The sequence below is a fragment of the Lycium ferocissimum genome, chromosome 6 (genome assembly GCF_029784015.1).
Source record: "Lycium ferocissimum isolate CSIRO_LF1 chromosome 6, AGI_CSIRO_Lferr_CH_V1, whole genome shotgun sequence".
NCBI classification, from domain to species: domain Eukaryota; kingdom Viridiplantae; phylum Streptophyta; class Magnoliopsida; order Solanales; family Solanaceae; genus Lycium; species Lycium ferocissimum.
In genome coordinates, this window is record NC_081347.1 from 6905235 (window position 1) to 6922056 (window position 16822).

Below are 16822 nucleotides of genomic sequence, written 5' to 3' on the forward strand. Positions count from 1 at the left end.
CTTATGAATTAATAACTAACTCATACTTTGATATTGATACTTAGGTCCCTGAACTCTATAACAGATTTCACACTAATCCTTATAACTAACTTTAACTAACGGTTACTCCTCTAACTAACTTAACCACCATTAGGATCACTTGCCTCAACAAAACCCTTTAAGTTATTGGGTTCCAAACTACTAATTTATACATATTACATAAATTTCTTAAGGCAAATATAAGGTTTGAACAAAAGCTTGTGGGTTCGGCCGAACCCATCTACGACACTGCTGCTTCTACTCAAAGATATAAAATTGTTTTCTAAATAGCATTTGCTTATGAAAAATTAACTATCATGTTTTTTAAGCATAGGATTGTTTTTTCCCACTTTTTGTGAGAAAGTGCTAGAGCTAACAAGAAAAAATGGTTATATATGATAGAATAATTTTTAAGTGCATGCCACGAAAAAAATAATATCGATTAAAATTTATCAAAACTTTATTTCATAAGTAGTTTTTTCATAACGCGCGGGTAAATTTACTAGCCATTTGTTCTAATTCCTGGCCGGCAAAGTATTAAGATGTCACATAAGCGGATTTGGAATCATATGTATGAGTTTGATTTGAAATTCTACCGCAACCCATTTAATTTATTGGATTTGAAATCTTTTAGAGATTTATTAGTACTCTCTTTGTTCTAATTTAAGTGTCTTATTTTTCTATTTGGTTTGTCCAAAAAAAGAGTGTTTCTTTTTATATTTAGTAAGTTTTCCAATTCCAACATTCTACCTGGCAAGTTTAAGACTACAAGATTTAAAGGACTACACACATCTTTAATTTAAGACCACAAGATTCAAAAGTCTCTATTTGTTTCTTAAATTCCGTGTCCAGTCAAACTAAGACACTTAAATTTTTACGGAGGGAGCAATATTTATTTAGGGCCTGTTTGGAAAGCCACCAGGTAATTGGAATTGGGTATAATTACACAGTTTGACCTGGTTGTTTGACCAAGTAATTACTTAGTTAGGTGGGAATAATTGAGAGGGTGTAATTACACTCTCCAATTCTGGTGGTGGGGGTAGGGGGGGGGAGGGGTTGGGGCGGCCGAGAATTGGGTGTAATTATAGGGTTCCTTTTTATTTTTTTAATATTAATTTATTTTATTTTTTAATTCATTTTAATTTCTTTTTTATTTTAACTTTTTATTTATTTTTATTGTTTAAAATATATTTTTCTTTTTATATTATTTATCTTTCATTTCCTTTTTTCTCATTTCAAACCTTTACTTCTTGTGGTTCCACGTAATTGCTCGTATTTTTTTTATTTTTATATTATTTTATTCTCTTAGCATAACTGTGTTATTATTCTAATTTTTAAAACTACACCTCTTAATATTAGAAAGAATGAATCATTAACAAACTTGGCATATAATGAGAGATATTATTAAAATAGAATTTATTTGTGAACGAGGTTATAGACTTATATTGTTACACCCCGTAGTTTTGTATGTTGAGATTTGAGCTACCTTTCAGGAGGCATATGAGATTATACGCGTTTATCTTATGATTATGAGGGTTTAAGTTAATATAATAAGTTATGGAAGGATCGAAGGGCAAGTGAACCAAGGAAATTAAGTTTGTTGGAACCTTGGAGAAAATGTGAAGGGCAATTTTGGCCCAACTTGGATGAAGAATATCTTTCAGTATTCAAGGAGTTTTGAGCAAAGCAAAAGCCTAAAGTGAAGTTCACGAAGTCTAGTTTCCAATGCAACAAACCGCTCATCGATACGGTATCGGGGCAAGGAGATATAGACGTTACAAGCTGGGCTGGCAGGCCAGGAAAATGCTTTGCGCGAACGCGCCAGGAGGTGGCGCGAACGCGCAGAAGATATGACAGACAACTCAGCACTAACGCGCTGAGCAATTTTTAGGTCGGTGCAAGCCGAGCCTAAAATGTTATAAAAAGGGGCTACCCCCTTATTTTCTCTTCCAAACATCCTCCAAACCTCTCCAAACATCTGGAACCCTCCACCAATTTCCACACACCAAAATTTTAATGCAAATCGAGTATAATCCCTGGATTCTGGTCCAGACAGCATATAGTTGTGATTATAAAATCGTATAGCGACCAGTTCTGGCTCAAATTCAAGGTGGAAAGTGAAGATATTGCAATACTAGAGGGAGTAAGGTATGGATCTCTCCTTATTAATATTAATTTCGATTTATTTACGGAGGTAAAACTGTTAAACAGTCTTATGATGAGTTGGTTAGTTGAAGAATTTGGAAAACATTGTGTGAGATGTTTTATGACATGTATTGGTGTTGGTGATGTTGTTGTTGATATTGCTATGGTTGTTGAATTGTGATTTTGGGCTAGGCATATAAACATGGGAGATGCTGCCCGAATTTCGACAGACTTTAAATGGAATTAAATCCAAGACTTAGGATGAGTATATGACATTGAGCCTAACCATAGTATGAATGGTTTATATGTAGATTTACGAGCTTGTAAGGATAAACGTTGAATCACTAAGGAGACCAAAAGGTATGTTAAGGTTAGTCCCTTTCTTTCAAAAGGCATGATTCCTATGTTATGATTCCATATATGTCTCCATAACCTTCTTACTTCCAAAAGTTAGAAGTTCATGATTCTTAAAAGCTTCTTATGATACTAAAGATGAGATGTTTTCTATGATGAACATGATGATGATGATTTTAATTCTAGAAATTCCAAAGCTGATGATTTTAATGCTATTATGAGATTATCGAGCTTACTTCATGATTTCCTTAATTTTATTCATTATTGTTGATCTCACCTTATGATAATTGTTCCTTCAAGGTGATATATAGCGATGATGATTATTCCATAATATAATCTGAGGTTACCAACCTTACGTCACTCCGATGTATTTATAGCTATTACTTGTCTCTTATGCATGCTTTATATATATATATATATATATATGTATGTATGTATTTTTCTTTACACCGAGCCGCGCTATAGTCGGCCGGGCACGACACCTATTGTGCAACCACTGATCAGTTGGTATTACACACTGAGTCCCGAAAGGGCCGGGTACGTTACACACCGAGTCCTGAAAGGGCCGGGTACGTTACACACCGAGTCCTGAAAATGCCAGGCACGTTATGATGATGATGATGATATATGCATGACATCAGGCTTATGAGGCATCCAGGTGTATAGGTTATCTCTCTTATTCCATGTTACCTTTCATATCTATATTATGATGTTATTCATGCCTTACATACTCAGTACATTATTTTTACTGACGTCACTTCTTGTGGACGCTGCATTCATGCCCGTGTGTTCGGGTAGTCGGGCGAGCGGCCAGCAATAGGATTTTCTCTCGAGTGCCGATCATGCGCTCCATTTGGTCCGGAGCCGCAGTCTTTTGGTATGATATTTTGATTTGTACATATGTGTATGACGAGGCTTTGTCCCGTCCTTCCTACAGTTTATATTCCATAGAGGTCTGTAGACATTTGTATGTGGTTAGAAAGTTAGATAGCGTTGTTAGTTTTTATTCCATTATACGACATATGTAGCGGCCTAGCCGGCTTGCACTGTTATCTTCTGCACATATATGTATACATTGGTTGAAGTTCTTGGCATAGAGTTGGTTATGTTGTTATTACAGAAGTGTATAATTCGGTTAAAAGTCATATATGGGCCACCATAACGTTCAGTTTGTTTCAAGTACGAAGGTAGGAGTGCTTGATCAGAAGAGGTCGGGCACTCGTCACGACTGGGGCGTGACATATATTTTCCCTTTCTTTTGAATTATATTTACAGAAGTTATGTTGGAATTGACAGAAGAGTTATGTTAAATTTTTTCTTTTGGATTTTGAATTTAGGTTGTATTTTCGATTTTAATTTTTTTGCTTTAGTATTTTTTTTTTTTTGGTAACTAACCTTTCCATTAATCACCAGTGTAAAACGTTACAAGCACCATAGTTGACTGACTCAGCCAAGCTATCCATGAAAATCACAAAACTGACACAAAGCTCTAAAACTTAGCTAAAACATAAGATTTTGCAATATAAGACTCAGCCTAGGTGGAGCTCTAACACAACATGTACATTCAATCTCCTTAGCAATGACTTCATACTCCTTTCTTCTCTTCTCAAAAATTCGTGTATTTCTCTCGATCCATAGGCAATGGACATGCTCAGTTTAGATCATTTTGAGCAGTAGAGCCCTCTGTGTCTTGCCTTTGGTTGCCTTCAAGATCATCTGCAAATGTTGATCCCATCCAGTAGCAGCTGTTGGTTGTCTCTGTATCCAGGTTAACAGTCTGCTTTAGTATTATTGACTTGTTATTTCAAATTTTATGCTGCTTATTTTTCACTTACAATTGATAGAACTTTTTGGTCAGACATTTGACTAACGTTATGGCATTGCATTATATTTATAAAAATTATTTTTTTTTTGTCAAACGTCCAATCCATGATGTTGTCACAGAAAAGACTGTTTTTAATTTTTATAATTAATTAAAATAAAAATATAATTAATTTAAAAAATATAAATCAATTATTTTTTTAAATATTAATTACAAATATATGATTATTAATTAATATATTTTCAAGAAACAATGTGTCGTTAAATACCTAATTTAATAGCATTTATAGAGGCACATAATTTTTCTATTTTTGGTAATTAAATCTATTTTTTAAATTAAACTAACTGTGTAATTACACTTGTGCAACCAAACATCACGCTTGTAATTACACTGTAATTACGTTATAACAAACAAACAGGTCTTTGTAACTACAATACTGTGTAATTACTACCCTAGTAATTACACCAATTCCAATTACCAGGTGGCTTTCCAAACAGACTCTTAGAGAATTTTCGAACACATATACAGGTTCTGAACCATAGCTACTCATTCTGATGAATTCATAACATTGAAACTATATCCGCCCCTGGATGTAGCATAATTCATTTAATTCAACCGAATCCATAATTTTCAGCATTGAGCATAAATATATGTAAAAAAAGAAAAATCAACAAATAAATTGAATTTGAATCCATAATTTTAAAATGTAATGAATTCAATGAAACTCATCTTGTTCAAATTTTGAATTCGACTTTTTCGTATACAGGTAGCCCCATACAAGAAAGTAAGACGGGTCAATTTCATCAGTGCCATACCAAGATCAGCTGCAGGGAAAATTTTGAGGAAGGAGTTGGTGCTTCAAAGCAAACTGTTAATTCTGTCAAAATTATAACATGGTTCACTTCCTAATTTGTCCTTAGGAATACATGTTAGCATCAACAAAATGGACACACCGACAGAGCGGAAGATCTTTATGTTATTCGTGTAATTTTCCCTGTTGTGCAACATTTGCCATGCTTTACAGGCCATGTTATGAAACATCAATCGAATAATAGTGGTGACCGAGTAGTGTAGTGTATATTAGTTAAACTCAGAGCTCAAACTTGCATTCGTAAAACAACACCATCTTATTCGATTTAAACAACAAAGAAAGGAACTTTCATAGGAAACAAGGGAAAGAAAAAGAGTAAGTCCAGACTGGTATTTCCGTAATGAAAATGAAATGAAGAATAAAAATTACTTGCAATATTATTTCTTACAAGTATTATAAGGAGGTCCTACATAGAAGTGCATTGCAGCATTACTTAGCAACTTTATATAGCATGATAAGAACAAATTATTTGAATCAAGAAGAATGAAGTCCTCGAGCACCAAGACAAGCAGTGATTAATATTTAAATTTCAATGGAGTCCACAAGTAGGGCAATAATGTGAGGTTTTAGAACTTTCTCGGGATGTGTGTATCCATCTTGATTGTGCTTATATGTGACATCAATGATGCGAGCAAGATTGAGAATTCGGGTTAAAATTTCCGCAGACACGGGAGCGGGCCTAAGAATTCCTTCATTAACATCCTTCCACGCTGTCTCAACCATTTCATGAAATTTAACCATTGCCTCTTCCGTTGATACACGATAATCTCTCATGTAGCATTCAATTCCTGTAGCAATTTTTCCCCTACTTTTCTCAACCTGGAAAGGCAGATAGGTTAGGGGTCAATCTTTATATTGCTTCAATTGTCTTTGTAACATGTTGTTTGTTCAAATCTTATGTAATAATATAATTTTGTGATACAACTCATACCTCGTATGTGGCTATGTCATCAATAACTCGGCATAGTGTCACATTAGCTTCAAGAATTTTAGGATTCCTTGCCAACCACTCAAAGTCCTTTCATGGCACTGCACTTCATGCCCAAGTACGATGTTGTCGTGAGCAAGTAATAGGTGCTAGTTGCTAAAGCATTACTTAGGTATTCAGAAACAGGTGGCATATATCCTTCAATAAACCATTTTGCCTCGACATTATAGTTCCTCACTATTTCTTTCATCTGTGAACACCAAAAATATAAATTCAATTGTTAGAAAATTGTAACTTGATAGCTTCAAGTTTATGATCACTAAAATGCAAGGTGAAACAAAGTTAGAAATGGATTAAGGAAATAAGTAATTCGATAGTTAGGTAACTCAAACATACTCTTTCTTTTGCATGATAGACAACATGAGATCTTCCATCACCAGACAATTCCTTTTCGTAATCCGCATAAAGATCTAGAAGAGCTTTGTAACTGATTTGCATGTAATCAGGAAGATGATCAATTTCGCTAATATCCCACCTATACAGTGACAAAGCAAATGTGAGTTAATTATGCATTTTCAAAGAGCATAAAATATAAGGAACAAGAGTTGCCTTATGTAGTTCATACCTTTGTATGGCATCTGTATATGTTTCAAGTTCTTTAACTATACCATAAGTGTCAAAGGTCACTACAACAAATTCGATTATCGGATTTTAATTATTTTGTCACTTAAAAAACACTTTTTGTCACAAAAAAGCCTTTCGTGACTAAAAAAATTTTGTCCACCGTTTGTCCCTAAATCATGGGTCACTAAATGTATACAAAAGACAACAGTGTTTCGTCACTAAATAAAGTTGCATTAACTCACGAAATTCTTTTTTGTCCCCAAATGCAGAGTATTTAAGACGAACCCATTCGTCAAAAAAAGTATTTAGAAATTGTAGTTGATAGTGTATTTCGTCACTAAAAAGGTTATTAATAATGACAAAACTACTTTGTCACTAGTTTTTTTGTTTACTTAGTGACAATGTCAATTGTCTCTAATGTCATATATATTTTGTAGTTGAATAAATGAAAATTTGTCACTAAAGACTACTTTTTGTATACGAATAAGTCTTTCGTCCCTAAATGTACAAATTAATGACAATTTTGCTTTTATAAAATCAATTTACAACTTTGTAGCTAAAATTATTATCTCGTAGCTATAAATATTGCTTTTACCGACAAAAAAATTTTGTCAATAAAAATTGTTATGATTAGGTACAATTACTATTATTATAAAATACGAAATTAATTCGTAATCAATAAGAAGAAATTTTTGGGAAATAAAATCATATCAGAACTTTTTATTGAAGTTAAACAACATGAAGTATTCAACCTATACTTTATAATAAAAAAAAATTTGTATATATACATGACCCAACAAAAATAACATAAAAGGTCTCCAAACCATTCCTTTTTCTTCAAACTCCTCTTAGTAGTTCTGTGGCGGGCTTCATTTCCTGTTATTGAAGAATCTTATCCTTCCTGTATAACCAAAACAATAAAGTATCAAAATATAGAAATAACTTAGGAAATTTTGATATTAATCGAATTATTATTTATAAAACTATCAAATTCAGAAGAAATACCACATAAAATGGACACCAGATATTGATAATAAATTCAACGAGACATGAAGACTTGAATAATATAGAACTTTATGTAACCATGAAAGTGTCTGAGCTACTGATGAAAAGGTTACTAAATGAGTTCAATAATCGGTACTACCAATTCTTAGCTTGTTGACCACAAGGACATTTGATTACTTGACAATTGAGATAAGATATATCTTAAACAAAAGAAACTCCATTAGTAAAACTTGAGATATGGCCAAAAATTCAGAACGATGCTTATACTTAAACAACATAGGAGAGGGTCGACATATGCATAATCAAAAAGATAATATCCTCATTATCAATCATAGACTATAGAAACATAGTGCTTAATGGTGTAACAAACACACATCATTGTATTGTAACCACACAGTATTTTCTCTACTTTAACATTATGATATTTTTCAAAATAACTCATTACATTTCCAATAGTACCGAATTTGTTACGTGAATGCTAGAGAGGAAAACGCCAGGAATTTGTGACACGAATACTAAACATTTAGTTATAAAAGAGAAGATTAATTAAGGGGAATAAAAAGCAAAGATAGTGAAGAAAAGTACCTCTTCATTAAAATGATGCATCAGTAGCCAGTTAGGAAATATCAGGTCCACTTCTTCTAATGAACAATTCAAATCTAGAAAAGTCACATCAACACACACAAACCATATACCTGAGGAGAAAAGTGAAGGCATATAGATTATGCTATCACAAAATTATATAACTCAGGAGGAAAAAAAACGAGAAGGCAAATAGAGTATTATGCTATCATAAAATTATATATCTTCATGCACGCTAAATTAGTTAACTCTCGGATTTTCTTCACATTCTTTAATCTCCTGTAACTTCAATAGAAGAATCGCAGTTGCAATTGCCACACCAAATGACAACTTAAATTTAAAATTGCTGAATCTTTTATTTAAAGAATGTAAATATAGATATGAGCTGCACAAATTTGATTACTTTAACAAAGGTAAATATAGACACTAACTGTGATGTATCTAGCCAAAAACTTCTTCTTTCCATTCATGAATTGTGAGTGTTACAAAACTGAGGCTGCAATTGCTTTTATTTACATCTCTGCAACAAGGAAAAGATGGGTATTACATCCTCTCAAGACATGAATTTTTAAGCATATTTATTGCCAATCTAGATATTAATTTTGTCTATATTGTAAGCTAATGAGGCAATTTTAAGAATGAAACTTACTCTTAAATGCACAGAAAGCATAACACCCTTCACAGTATAGTGAGAAGAATATCCCTTAAGTCAACTCCCCCCGAAAATTAATTTCCTATCCGATAAGCATATTGTAAAAATAAAGAGGAAAACAGGATAACAAATGCACAAGGCGGACAGAAGAAGCAGATACAAAGGTATCATCAACGATTGAAATCATAGCTATGGTCTTAGCAAGCATGACACGGGCTTGAGAATATTGAGGCTCAAAATATACTCCAACAGTCCAAAAATAACATTCAACTGCTCTATCTCTTGCATATGGAAGTGTTGTCACGAAATCCAAATCTTTCCACCACCTTGATACTTCAACAAGTTCTTGTTTGTGCAACATCTGAAGCAAGTTGAAATCCAATTTGGCAAATCTAAGCAACACATCATTCTTCGATTTCTCCTTCTCATAGATTGATGAGATGAAGAATCGGGTCTCAACTCGAGGAATGCCTTTGTGCAAAGATTGCTCAAGGGCATGTTCCACTTGCTCTTTCAGAGGAGATTTCAAGTGCGGAGCTGCGGACTCAAGATGAGTAGTGGAAAATGTGAGTGCCTCTTCTAAGATATCTTCACCATGAGTCCTCACATGTGAAGCTTCATACAAGCTCAATAATCCAAGGACATCACTAGCAAGAGACTCCTCGAATTTTCCATTTCCACCTTGGAATTTGCTGAAAATTTCTGGTATTTCAAGGAATAATAAACCAGATTAGGCTTCTGTCAAACGGACAACAATTATAAAAATATCAAACTCGTACTTTATGAAGGACTTACTGGGAGAGATGTTATAACCGTGTTGCCTAAGTAATCGAAATTGAAGAGCAAAAGTGCATAAATCATTATATGCATCACCCTCAAAGCTTGTATTTTCACTGTAAATCTGTCCCAGGATCTCATCAATTTCTTTCTCGAAGTGATAGGCTATGCCAAGACGTTCAATAATGTCAATCAAATTCAATGTCTCAGCCAAATTTCGTCCAGTAGATAACAACATACTCCTTGTTTGTTCCTTCAATGCTTCAATCTCATGAGCATACTTTTGTGCAACCTATATATAAAAAATAAAAAAATAATAAAAAAAACTTTAAATAAACATAAAGAAACTATATGTATCAAGATGATGAATATTTAGTTACCTGATTGTCAATGGAGAAAGAATGGAAACGATCACCCCATAGACTAGGAGAGAAGTTGGCGACAGGGCGAACAATCTCTTCTTCATTGTTCACAACTGCAGTTGAGCCCATTGCTAATTAGAAGTGAGGGTTTTTTTTTTTTTTTTTTTTTTTTTTTGGGTTAGTTACAGGAAGAAAGGAACTCTCAAGTTGAGAAGTGATGAGTGTGATGACATAAATGGAAGAGAAGGCATAAGTATATATATAGTGGTGATACACACAAACCAATTTTCTAATTTATCATTAAAGCATGTTGAATATTCAGAGTAGAGCCATCTTTTTTGAAGTTTATTTTACTATTTTATTCCCCCTCATTTCAAATTCCGCTGCCTTAATTTACCCCCTGTTAAAATTATAAGTATTCTTTTTCATTCAAAATTAATTTCAACCGATCACTGTAGTTTGCTAGCCAGTTGCCGTACTTGACTATAGACAAGCGTAGAGTCACCAGGCAGCAGCCATTTGATTTCTTTAATTAATTTCCTCCCTTATTGACGTCTTTCTGTCGGTCCATTATTTTTCTTTTAACATTCTTACTTTCATTATTTATTTATTTAAAGATAATTGTGGGACAGCTAGCCCCAAAAGAATGTTACGACCAACAGTCCACAGAGGCGGATTGCTAGAGTTTTAGCTAAACGCTCGGCACAATCCAATAGCTTAATTTAGTAAAAATTTTGTATTTATTTTAAGAAATTCACTGAGTATGTACAAAAAAATTCTTTAGTTCAGTAAGCTGCTTGTATTCAATAAATTCAAAATTTTGAATGCTTCTAACTGATCATGAGCATGTATGCATGTCTGTATGGGATGAAGTGCTCTTTAATTTTATAAATAAATAATGTGTTGGAGTCAAAAATTTATATAAAAGGATTTAAAAATACTACATTGTCGTTTTTGATATATGTTCAAAAGATTAAAGACATGGAAAGTCTGGTATGTGGTTGCAAATCTTTACTCGAAGGAATTGTGGAATTACGAGTTCTTTTGAAGAAAGATCATTAAATTGTGACCTTTTATATTTTAAAAATATTTTGTTGGTACACTTTGCACCATCAATTGCTTTTCAAATATGGCGCCCGTATATTGTGGAACACTACCGAATAAAACATGACAAGTTCACAAATTATGCATGACAAATTGACAATTGACTTCAAAAATAAATGTTGATGCATGTTGATATAATATTAAACTAAAAAGACCCTTTCAGCAAAGGGAATTAGTTAAGACACAATTAAATAAATAATAGTACGTTTTTAACAGTTTAAACCTATAGATAATACTAGTTTTTGGGCCCATAAATTGACATTAAAATTTGATATTTAAAGGAAGTTAGTTTTTCACTGTATATGCTTTTTCTTTGGAAATCATTTGAGCTAAAAAATATAATTGAAAGTCCACAAAAATTTATAGTCATTTCTTATCTTTAGGACCTCTAATGAATGATTTCAGAAGTATCATTTTTTTTTTACTTAAATTATCTCTTCTATATTTTTCAATCGTGAGAAATCAGTAATCTTGGTATATCTATCTTTTAAAGATTGATTCCGCCGATAGAATGAAAAACGTTACTTGCTTTTTTTCCTCTATCGCTCGACTTTCCAAAGTATTCAAGCTAGTTCATTCTAGATTTATGAAAATGCCTTCATATTAATCTTTCGTTTAGTAATTGCACAAACCTATATTGTTTGGTGTAAACTATTTAATATTCAAAATTTATGGATGTGACTAATAATTAGCGTTCGATATTTCGAAAGCAATTGCAAGCATTCAAGTTTAGACCGGAAAATGTTTCACAAATTACCTCAAATTCTTTTACTATATTATATTACACATACAAATCTTGTTTCGCCTTGGGAAAGCGTGTAAATGTTATCAATATGACATTCACTTCGTAAAAAGGCTATTTATCTCAGAGAGGTTTGAAGAAAATTTTGGGAAATCGTCAACGACTGCTAGTTTATTTGGCCAAAAAAATAGAGTACGTTATAAAGAATTAATTAATCAGTTGAACATTAATTTGAGAGACAAAAACTAGTTAATTTGATTAATTTGAAGAGTCATTTCATTTTCACTTTCTTTGTTTCGATTAAATTTTGATGAACTAAAATTTCTCATGAACAATACAAAACTTGCAAAACGGTCTTTACAAAGTAATTAATTCTAGATATGAATGTTTTAACATATATAAAGAATCGGCTAACAAAGTAAGGATTACTAAAGTAAAAAAGCGCACTTTCGAAAACTATCTTTAGGCGATCTCATATTGTGATTCATTCTTGATCTCCATTTCCTAGTCCTGTTTCGTTTCAGGATATGCATCTTTTAAAAAAATAAAAAATCAGATTCAATATTTCTCATTCATTTTTTCTTCTTCCACTCACAAACAGCCCTGGTTCACTTCCACCCACTACAATCATTTTTTGAAAAGAAATCTTATGAAAGTATAATACTCTATTCAGAGTGAAATAAGCATGTCGAATTAAATGATTATATTTCATTCTGAACTTCATCAATACTTTAACATGGAAACTACAAAAATACCAACATAAACAGCAAGACATACAATATTATAAATGGATATCACTCTCTTCACGATGATAGAAAAGCAAAACCACACGAAAATATACTAAATTATTGTTGTCATGAGAGTATATTATGAATGTTAAAGCTATGTATATCTAAACCTTCGAGTTAGTGAACTAATTTAGCTAAATAACAAAATGCAAAAAATAAAAAAAATAAAAATACATCAATATTAGGCGGGGTAGGGAGGAGCGGGTGAAACAGAAGAAATGGATTTATTCTTCTCTTCAACACTATTTGGGGTTATATATATATATATATATATATATACTATGACAACCATAAAGAAAGTTCCACAAATGAGTTTAAGAATCTGATAGAATCCAATAGCTTTGGTACACTATGTATTTGTATTAAAAATATTCACTTCATTAATATGAATAAATAATATTTTCAGAGATTAATAAACTCAAAACAATTGTGGTATCGAACGCATAAACTTATATTTTTCAATGCGCCTCTGTATTCTCCGTTCATCTCTAAGCCAATGATTTAACTTAGAAATTAGAATGATTGGTGATTTTGATGTTTCCATTGCAGAACAAAATAAAATGACACATACTAAATTTTTGAGTAACAGGCTTTTATTTTTAAATCATGTGTTGCTTTTGTCTTTTTTCTTCGAAGCCGGCAGATCATAAGCCACGCGATATTTAACTGAAAAAAAAAATTGTGAATTTTATGTGAATTGAGAAATTAAAAACAACTGGGAGGCTGCAAATATTACAATTTAATTATCTCCTTCTCCTTTAAGGTACGTATGTCCTATTAAAACCAGGTTTACATTTTTATTCCAATTTATACAAACTAGAAAATAAAAATAAAAGGAAAGAGAGCAAAGACAGGACGGACATGATTACTTTTTCTTTTCCTATTTGGTGTCCGGTGCCGCTTGGGGCCCGCATAATTCAGATTCGGGCTGAAAAACTCACTTTAAGGATAAAGCATTCTCTCTAAGGTTCGAATTCGAGACTTTCATTTAAATATAGGAGAGTATTTACCATTCTACCGCAATCTTTGGTGGCGAATAGTTTTCAATTAACCAGTACATTCTTGACTATATACTTCTAAGTATTTAATGTTTATTTAAGCTGTACAATAAAAAATGATATAAAGAACAAAAAGAGCTTTAGCATTAATTATTTCTTACAAGGATTTTAGGAGATCCTAGAGAGGATGTAACAAAAGGAAGCTCCCAGGAAACTTTGTACAACATGATAATAACAAAAGAAATGTGATTTCTCAACTAAGAAAAATGAAGTTCTCTCAAGAAAGAGCAAATACTTGGTAGTTCAAATTTCGATGGAGTCCACAAGTAAGGCAATAATGTGTGGTTTTAAGACTTTCTCCGGATGAGTGTATCCATCTTGATTGTGCTTATATGTGACGTCAATAATGCGAGCAAGATTGAGAATACGAGTTAAAATCTCCGCAGAAACGGGAGTGGGCCTAAGAATTCCTTCATTCACATCCTTCCATGCTATCTCAGCCATTTCTTGAAATGCAGCCATTGCCTCTTCCGTTGATACACCATAATCTCTCATGTAGCACTCAATTCGTTGCAACTTGACCTCTACTTTTCTCAACCTCGAATAGGCAAATAGATTCGGGTTACGCTTTATATTGCTTCAATTGCTAGCGCAACACTTAGTTTTCTCAAATTTATATAATGATCTAGTCTCGTGATACGGTGATATACAACTAATTACCTCATATGTGGCTATGTCATCAATAACTCGACATAATGTAACATTAGCTTCAAGAATTTGAGGATTCTTCTCCAACCACTCAAAATCTTGCTTGGTTGCGACTTCACGCCCAAATATGATGTTGTAGTGAGCAAGTAATAAGTGCTAGTTGCTAGTGCATTGTTGAGGTACTCGAAACGGAGGTGGCAAATATCCTTCAATAAACCATTTTGCTTCAACATTGTAATTCCTCACAATTTCTTTCATCTATGAATACAAGCATATAAATTCAATTGTTAGAACATTGATTTCTTTCGAGTTTATGATCACTCAAAGACGAGGTACAATATAAGGCAAATGGATTAACGAAAAGAGTAATTAGATATTTAGGTTGATCACTCGGACATACCCTTTCTTTTGCATAGTAGACAACATGAGATCTTCCATCTTTGGACAGCTCCTTCTCATAATCGTTGTAAAGGTCTAAGAGAGCTTTATAAGCGATTTTCATGTAATCAGGAAGCCGATCAATTTCACTAATATTCCACCTACATGGTAACAAAAAGATAATGTAAGTGTGTGCATTCAAAAAGAAAGAGTATAGATTTTGAGAAGGGGCTTCTCTTTTATCTTGTCACACCATTCACTTTCAAAGATGATCCAAGATATTAGTTTTCTTTGTAGAACTAACTTCTTGTTTAAAATTAATGAATTTACATAGTTCATACCTTTGTATGGCATCCGTGTATGTGTCAAGTTCTTTGACTATGCCATAGGCATCAAAGGTGTCATCCACAATTGAAATCATCGCTATAGTCTTAGCGAGCATGACTCGAGCTTGAGAATATTGAGGCTCAAAATATACTCCTACCGTCCAAAAGTAGCATTCCACCGCTTTCGTCTCTAGCATATGGAAGTGTTGTCACGAAATCCAAATCTTTCCACCACCTTGATACTTCAGCAAGTTCTTGTTTGTGCAACATCTGAAGCAAGTTAAAATCCAATTTGGCAAATCGAAGCAACACATCATTCTTTGATTCCTCCTTCTCGTAGATTGATGAGATGAAGAATCGGGTCTCAACTCGAGGAATGCCTTTGTGCAAAGATTGCTCAAGGGCATGTTCCACTTGCTCCCTAAGTGGAGATTTCAATTGTGGAGCTGCAGACTCAAGCTGAATAGTGGAGAAAGCAAGTGCATCTTCTAAAATATCTTCACCATGAGTCCTTACATGTGAAGCTTCATACATGCTCAATAATCCTAATTCATCACTAGCAAGAGACTCCTTGAATTTTCCATTTCCATCTTGGAATTTGCTGAAAATTTCTGGTATTTCAAGTAATAATAAACAAGATTATATTAGGCTTCTTTCAAACAGACAATAATTATAACATCAAACTAGTACTTTATGATGGACTTACTAGGAGAGATGTTGTAACCGTGTTGCCTGAGTAATCGAAATTGAAGGGCAAAAGTGGATAAATCATTATATTCATCACCCTCAAAAATTGTATTTTTGTGGTAAATCTGATCCAAAATCTCATCAATTTCTTTCTCAAAGTGGTAGGCTATGCCAAGACGTTCGATAATGTCAATCAAATTCAATGTCTCAGCCAAATTCCGTCCAGCAGCTAACAACATACTCCTTGTTTCTTCCTTCAATGCTTCAATCTCATGAGCATACTTTTGTGCAACCTATATAATTAGCCAGGTTTATGTTATTTAATAAACATAAAGAAGAAATTAACTATGCTTGCAACTATATATATAAAAAGAAAAGATGATGACTATTAGTTATTAATTACCTGATTGTCAATGGAGAAAGAATGGAAACGATCACCCCATAAACTTGGAGAGAAGTTGGCGACGGGGCGAACAATCTCTTCCTCATGGTTCACAACTGCAGCAGAGGCCATTGCTAATGAACTTGCTTTTAGTATTTGCAGCCACAAAATACACGAGTGATATTTTTATGCTGAGGAAGAAATTAATAAGCTCTCAAGTAGAAAGTAGATGAGTATGATGACTTAAATGGATGAGAAGGGACAAGTATTTATAGTGGTGAAAGACACATAGCCAATTTTTCTATTCTATCACAACGCTTTAACAGCACGTTGAATGTATAGCCATCTTTTTTGAAGTTTATTATAGTAAGTGACTTCCCCCTCGTTTCGAAGTTCCGCAGTCTTTTAGTACTTTCTTCTTCTTCTTTTTCTTCTTTTTAAATGCTTGTAGCCTGTTTTGGAAAAGATTAAAAAAAAAAAAAAATGTAGGGATCTAGTAGCTCAGTTGGTTGGCTACCTGAACTCTCACCTTGTTGGTGAGGGTTCGAATCGCCACATTGTAATCCGCT

At 33.2% G+C, this 16822-nt stretch overlaps 1 protein-coding gene and 1 pseudogene across 1 annotated transcript; both read right to left on the reverse strand.

Annotated features, from left to right (window-relative positions):
- Positions 1-5513: 5513 nt before the first annotated feature.
- LOC132059117 (vetispiradiene synthase 3-like) lies at positions 5514-10295 on the reverse strand. Its single transcript, XM_059451619.1, is given in 8 exon segments — positions 5514-6029; positions 6142-6231; positions 6233-6388; positions 6535-6673; positions 6764-6820; positions 9166-9703; positions 9797-10070; positions 10159-10295. Coding segments are annotated over 8 exon segments (1662 nt in total). The 5' UTR covers positions 10270-10295; the 3' UTR covers positions 5514-5732.
- Positions 10296-13894: 3599 nt separating this feature from the next.
- LOC132059114 (vetispiradiene synthase 3-like) lies at positions 13895-16508 on the reverse strand (annotated as a pseudogene).
- Between the last annotated feature and the right edge of the window lie 314 nt (positions 16509-16822).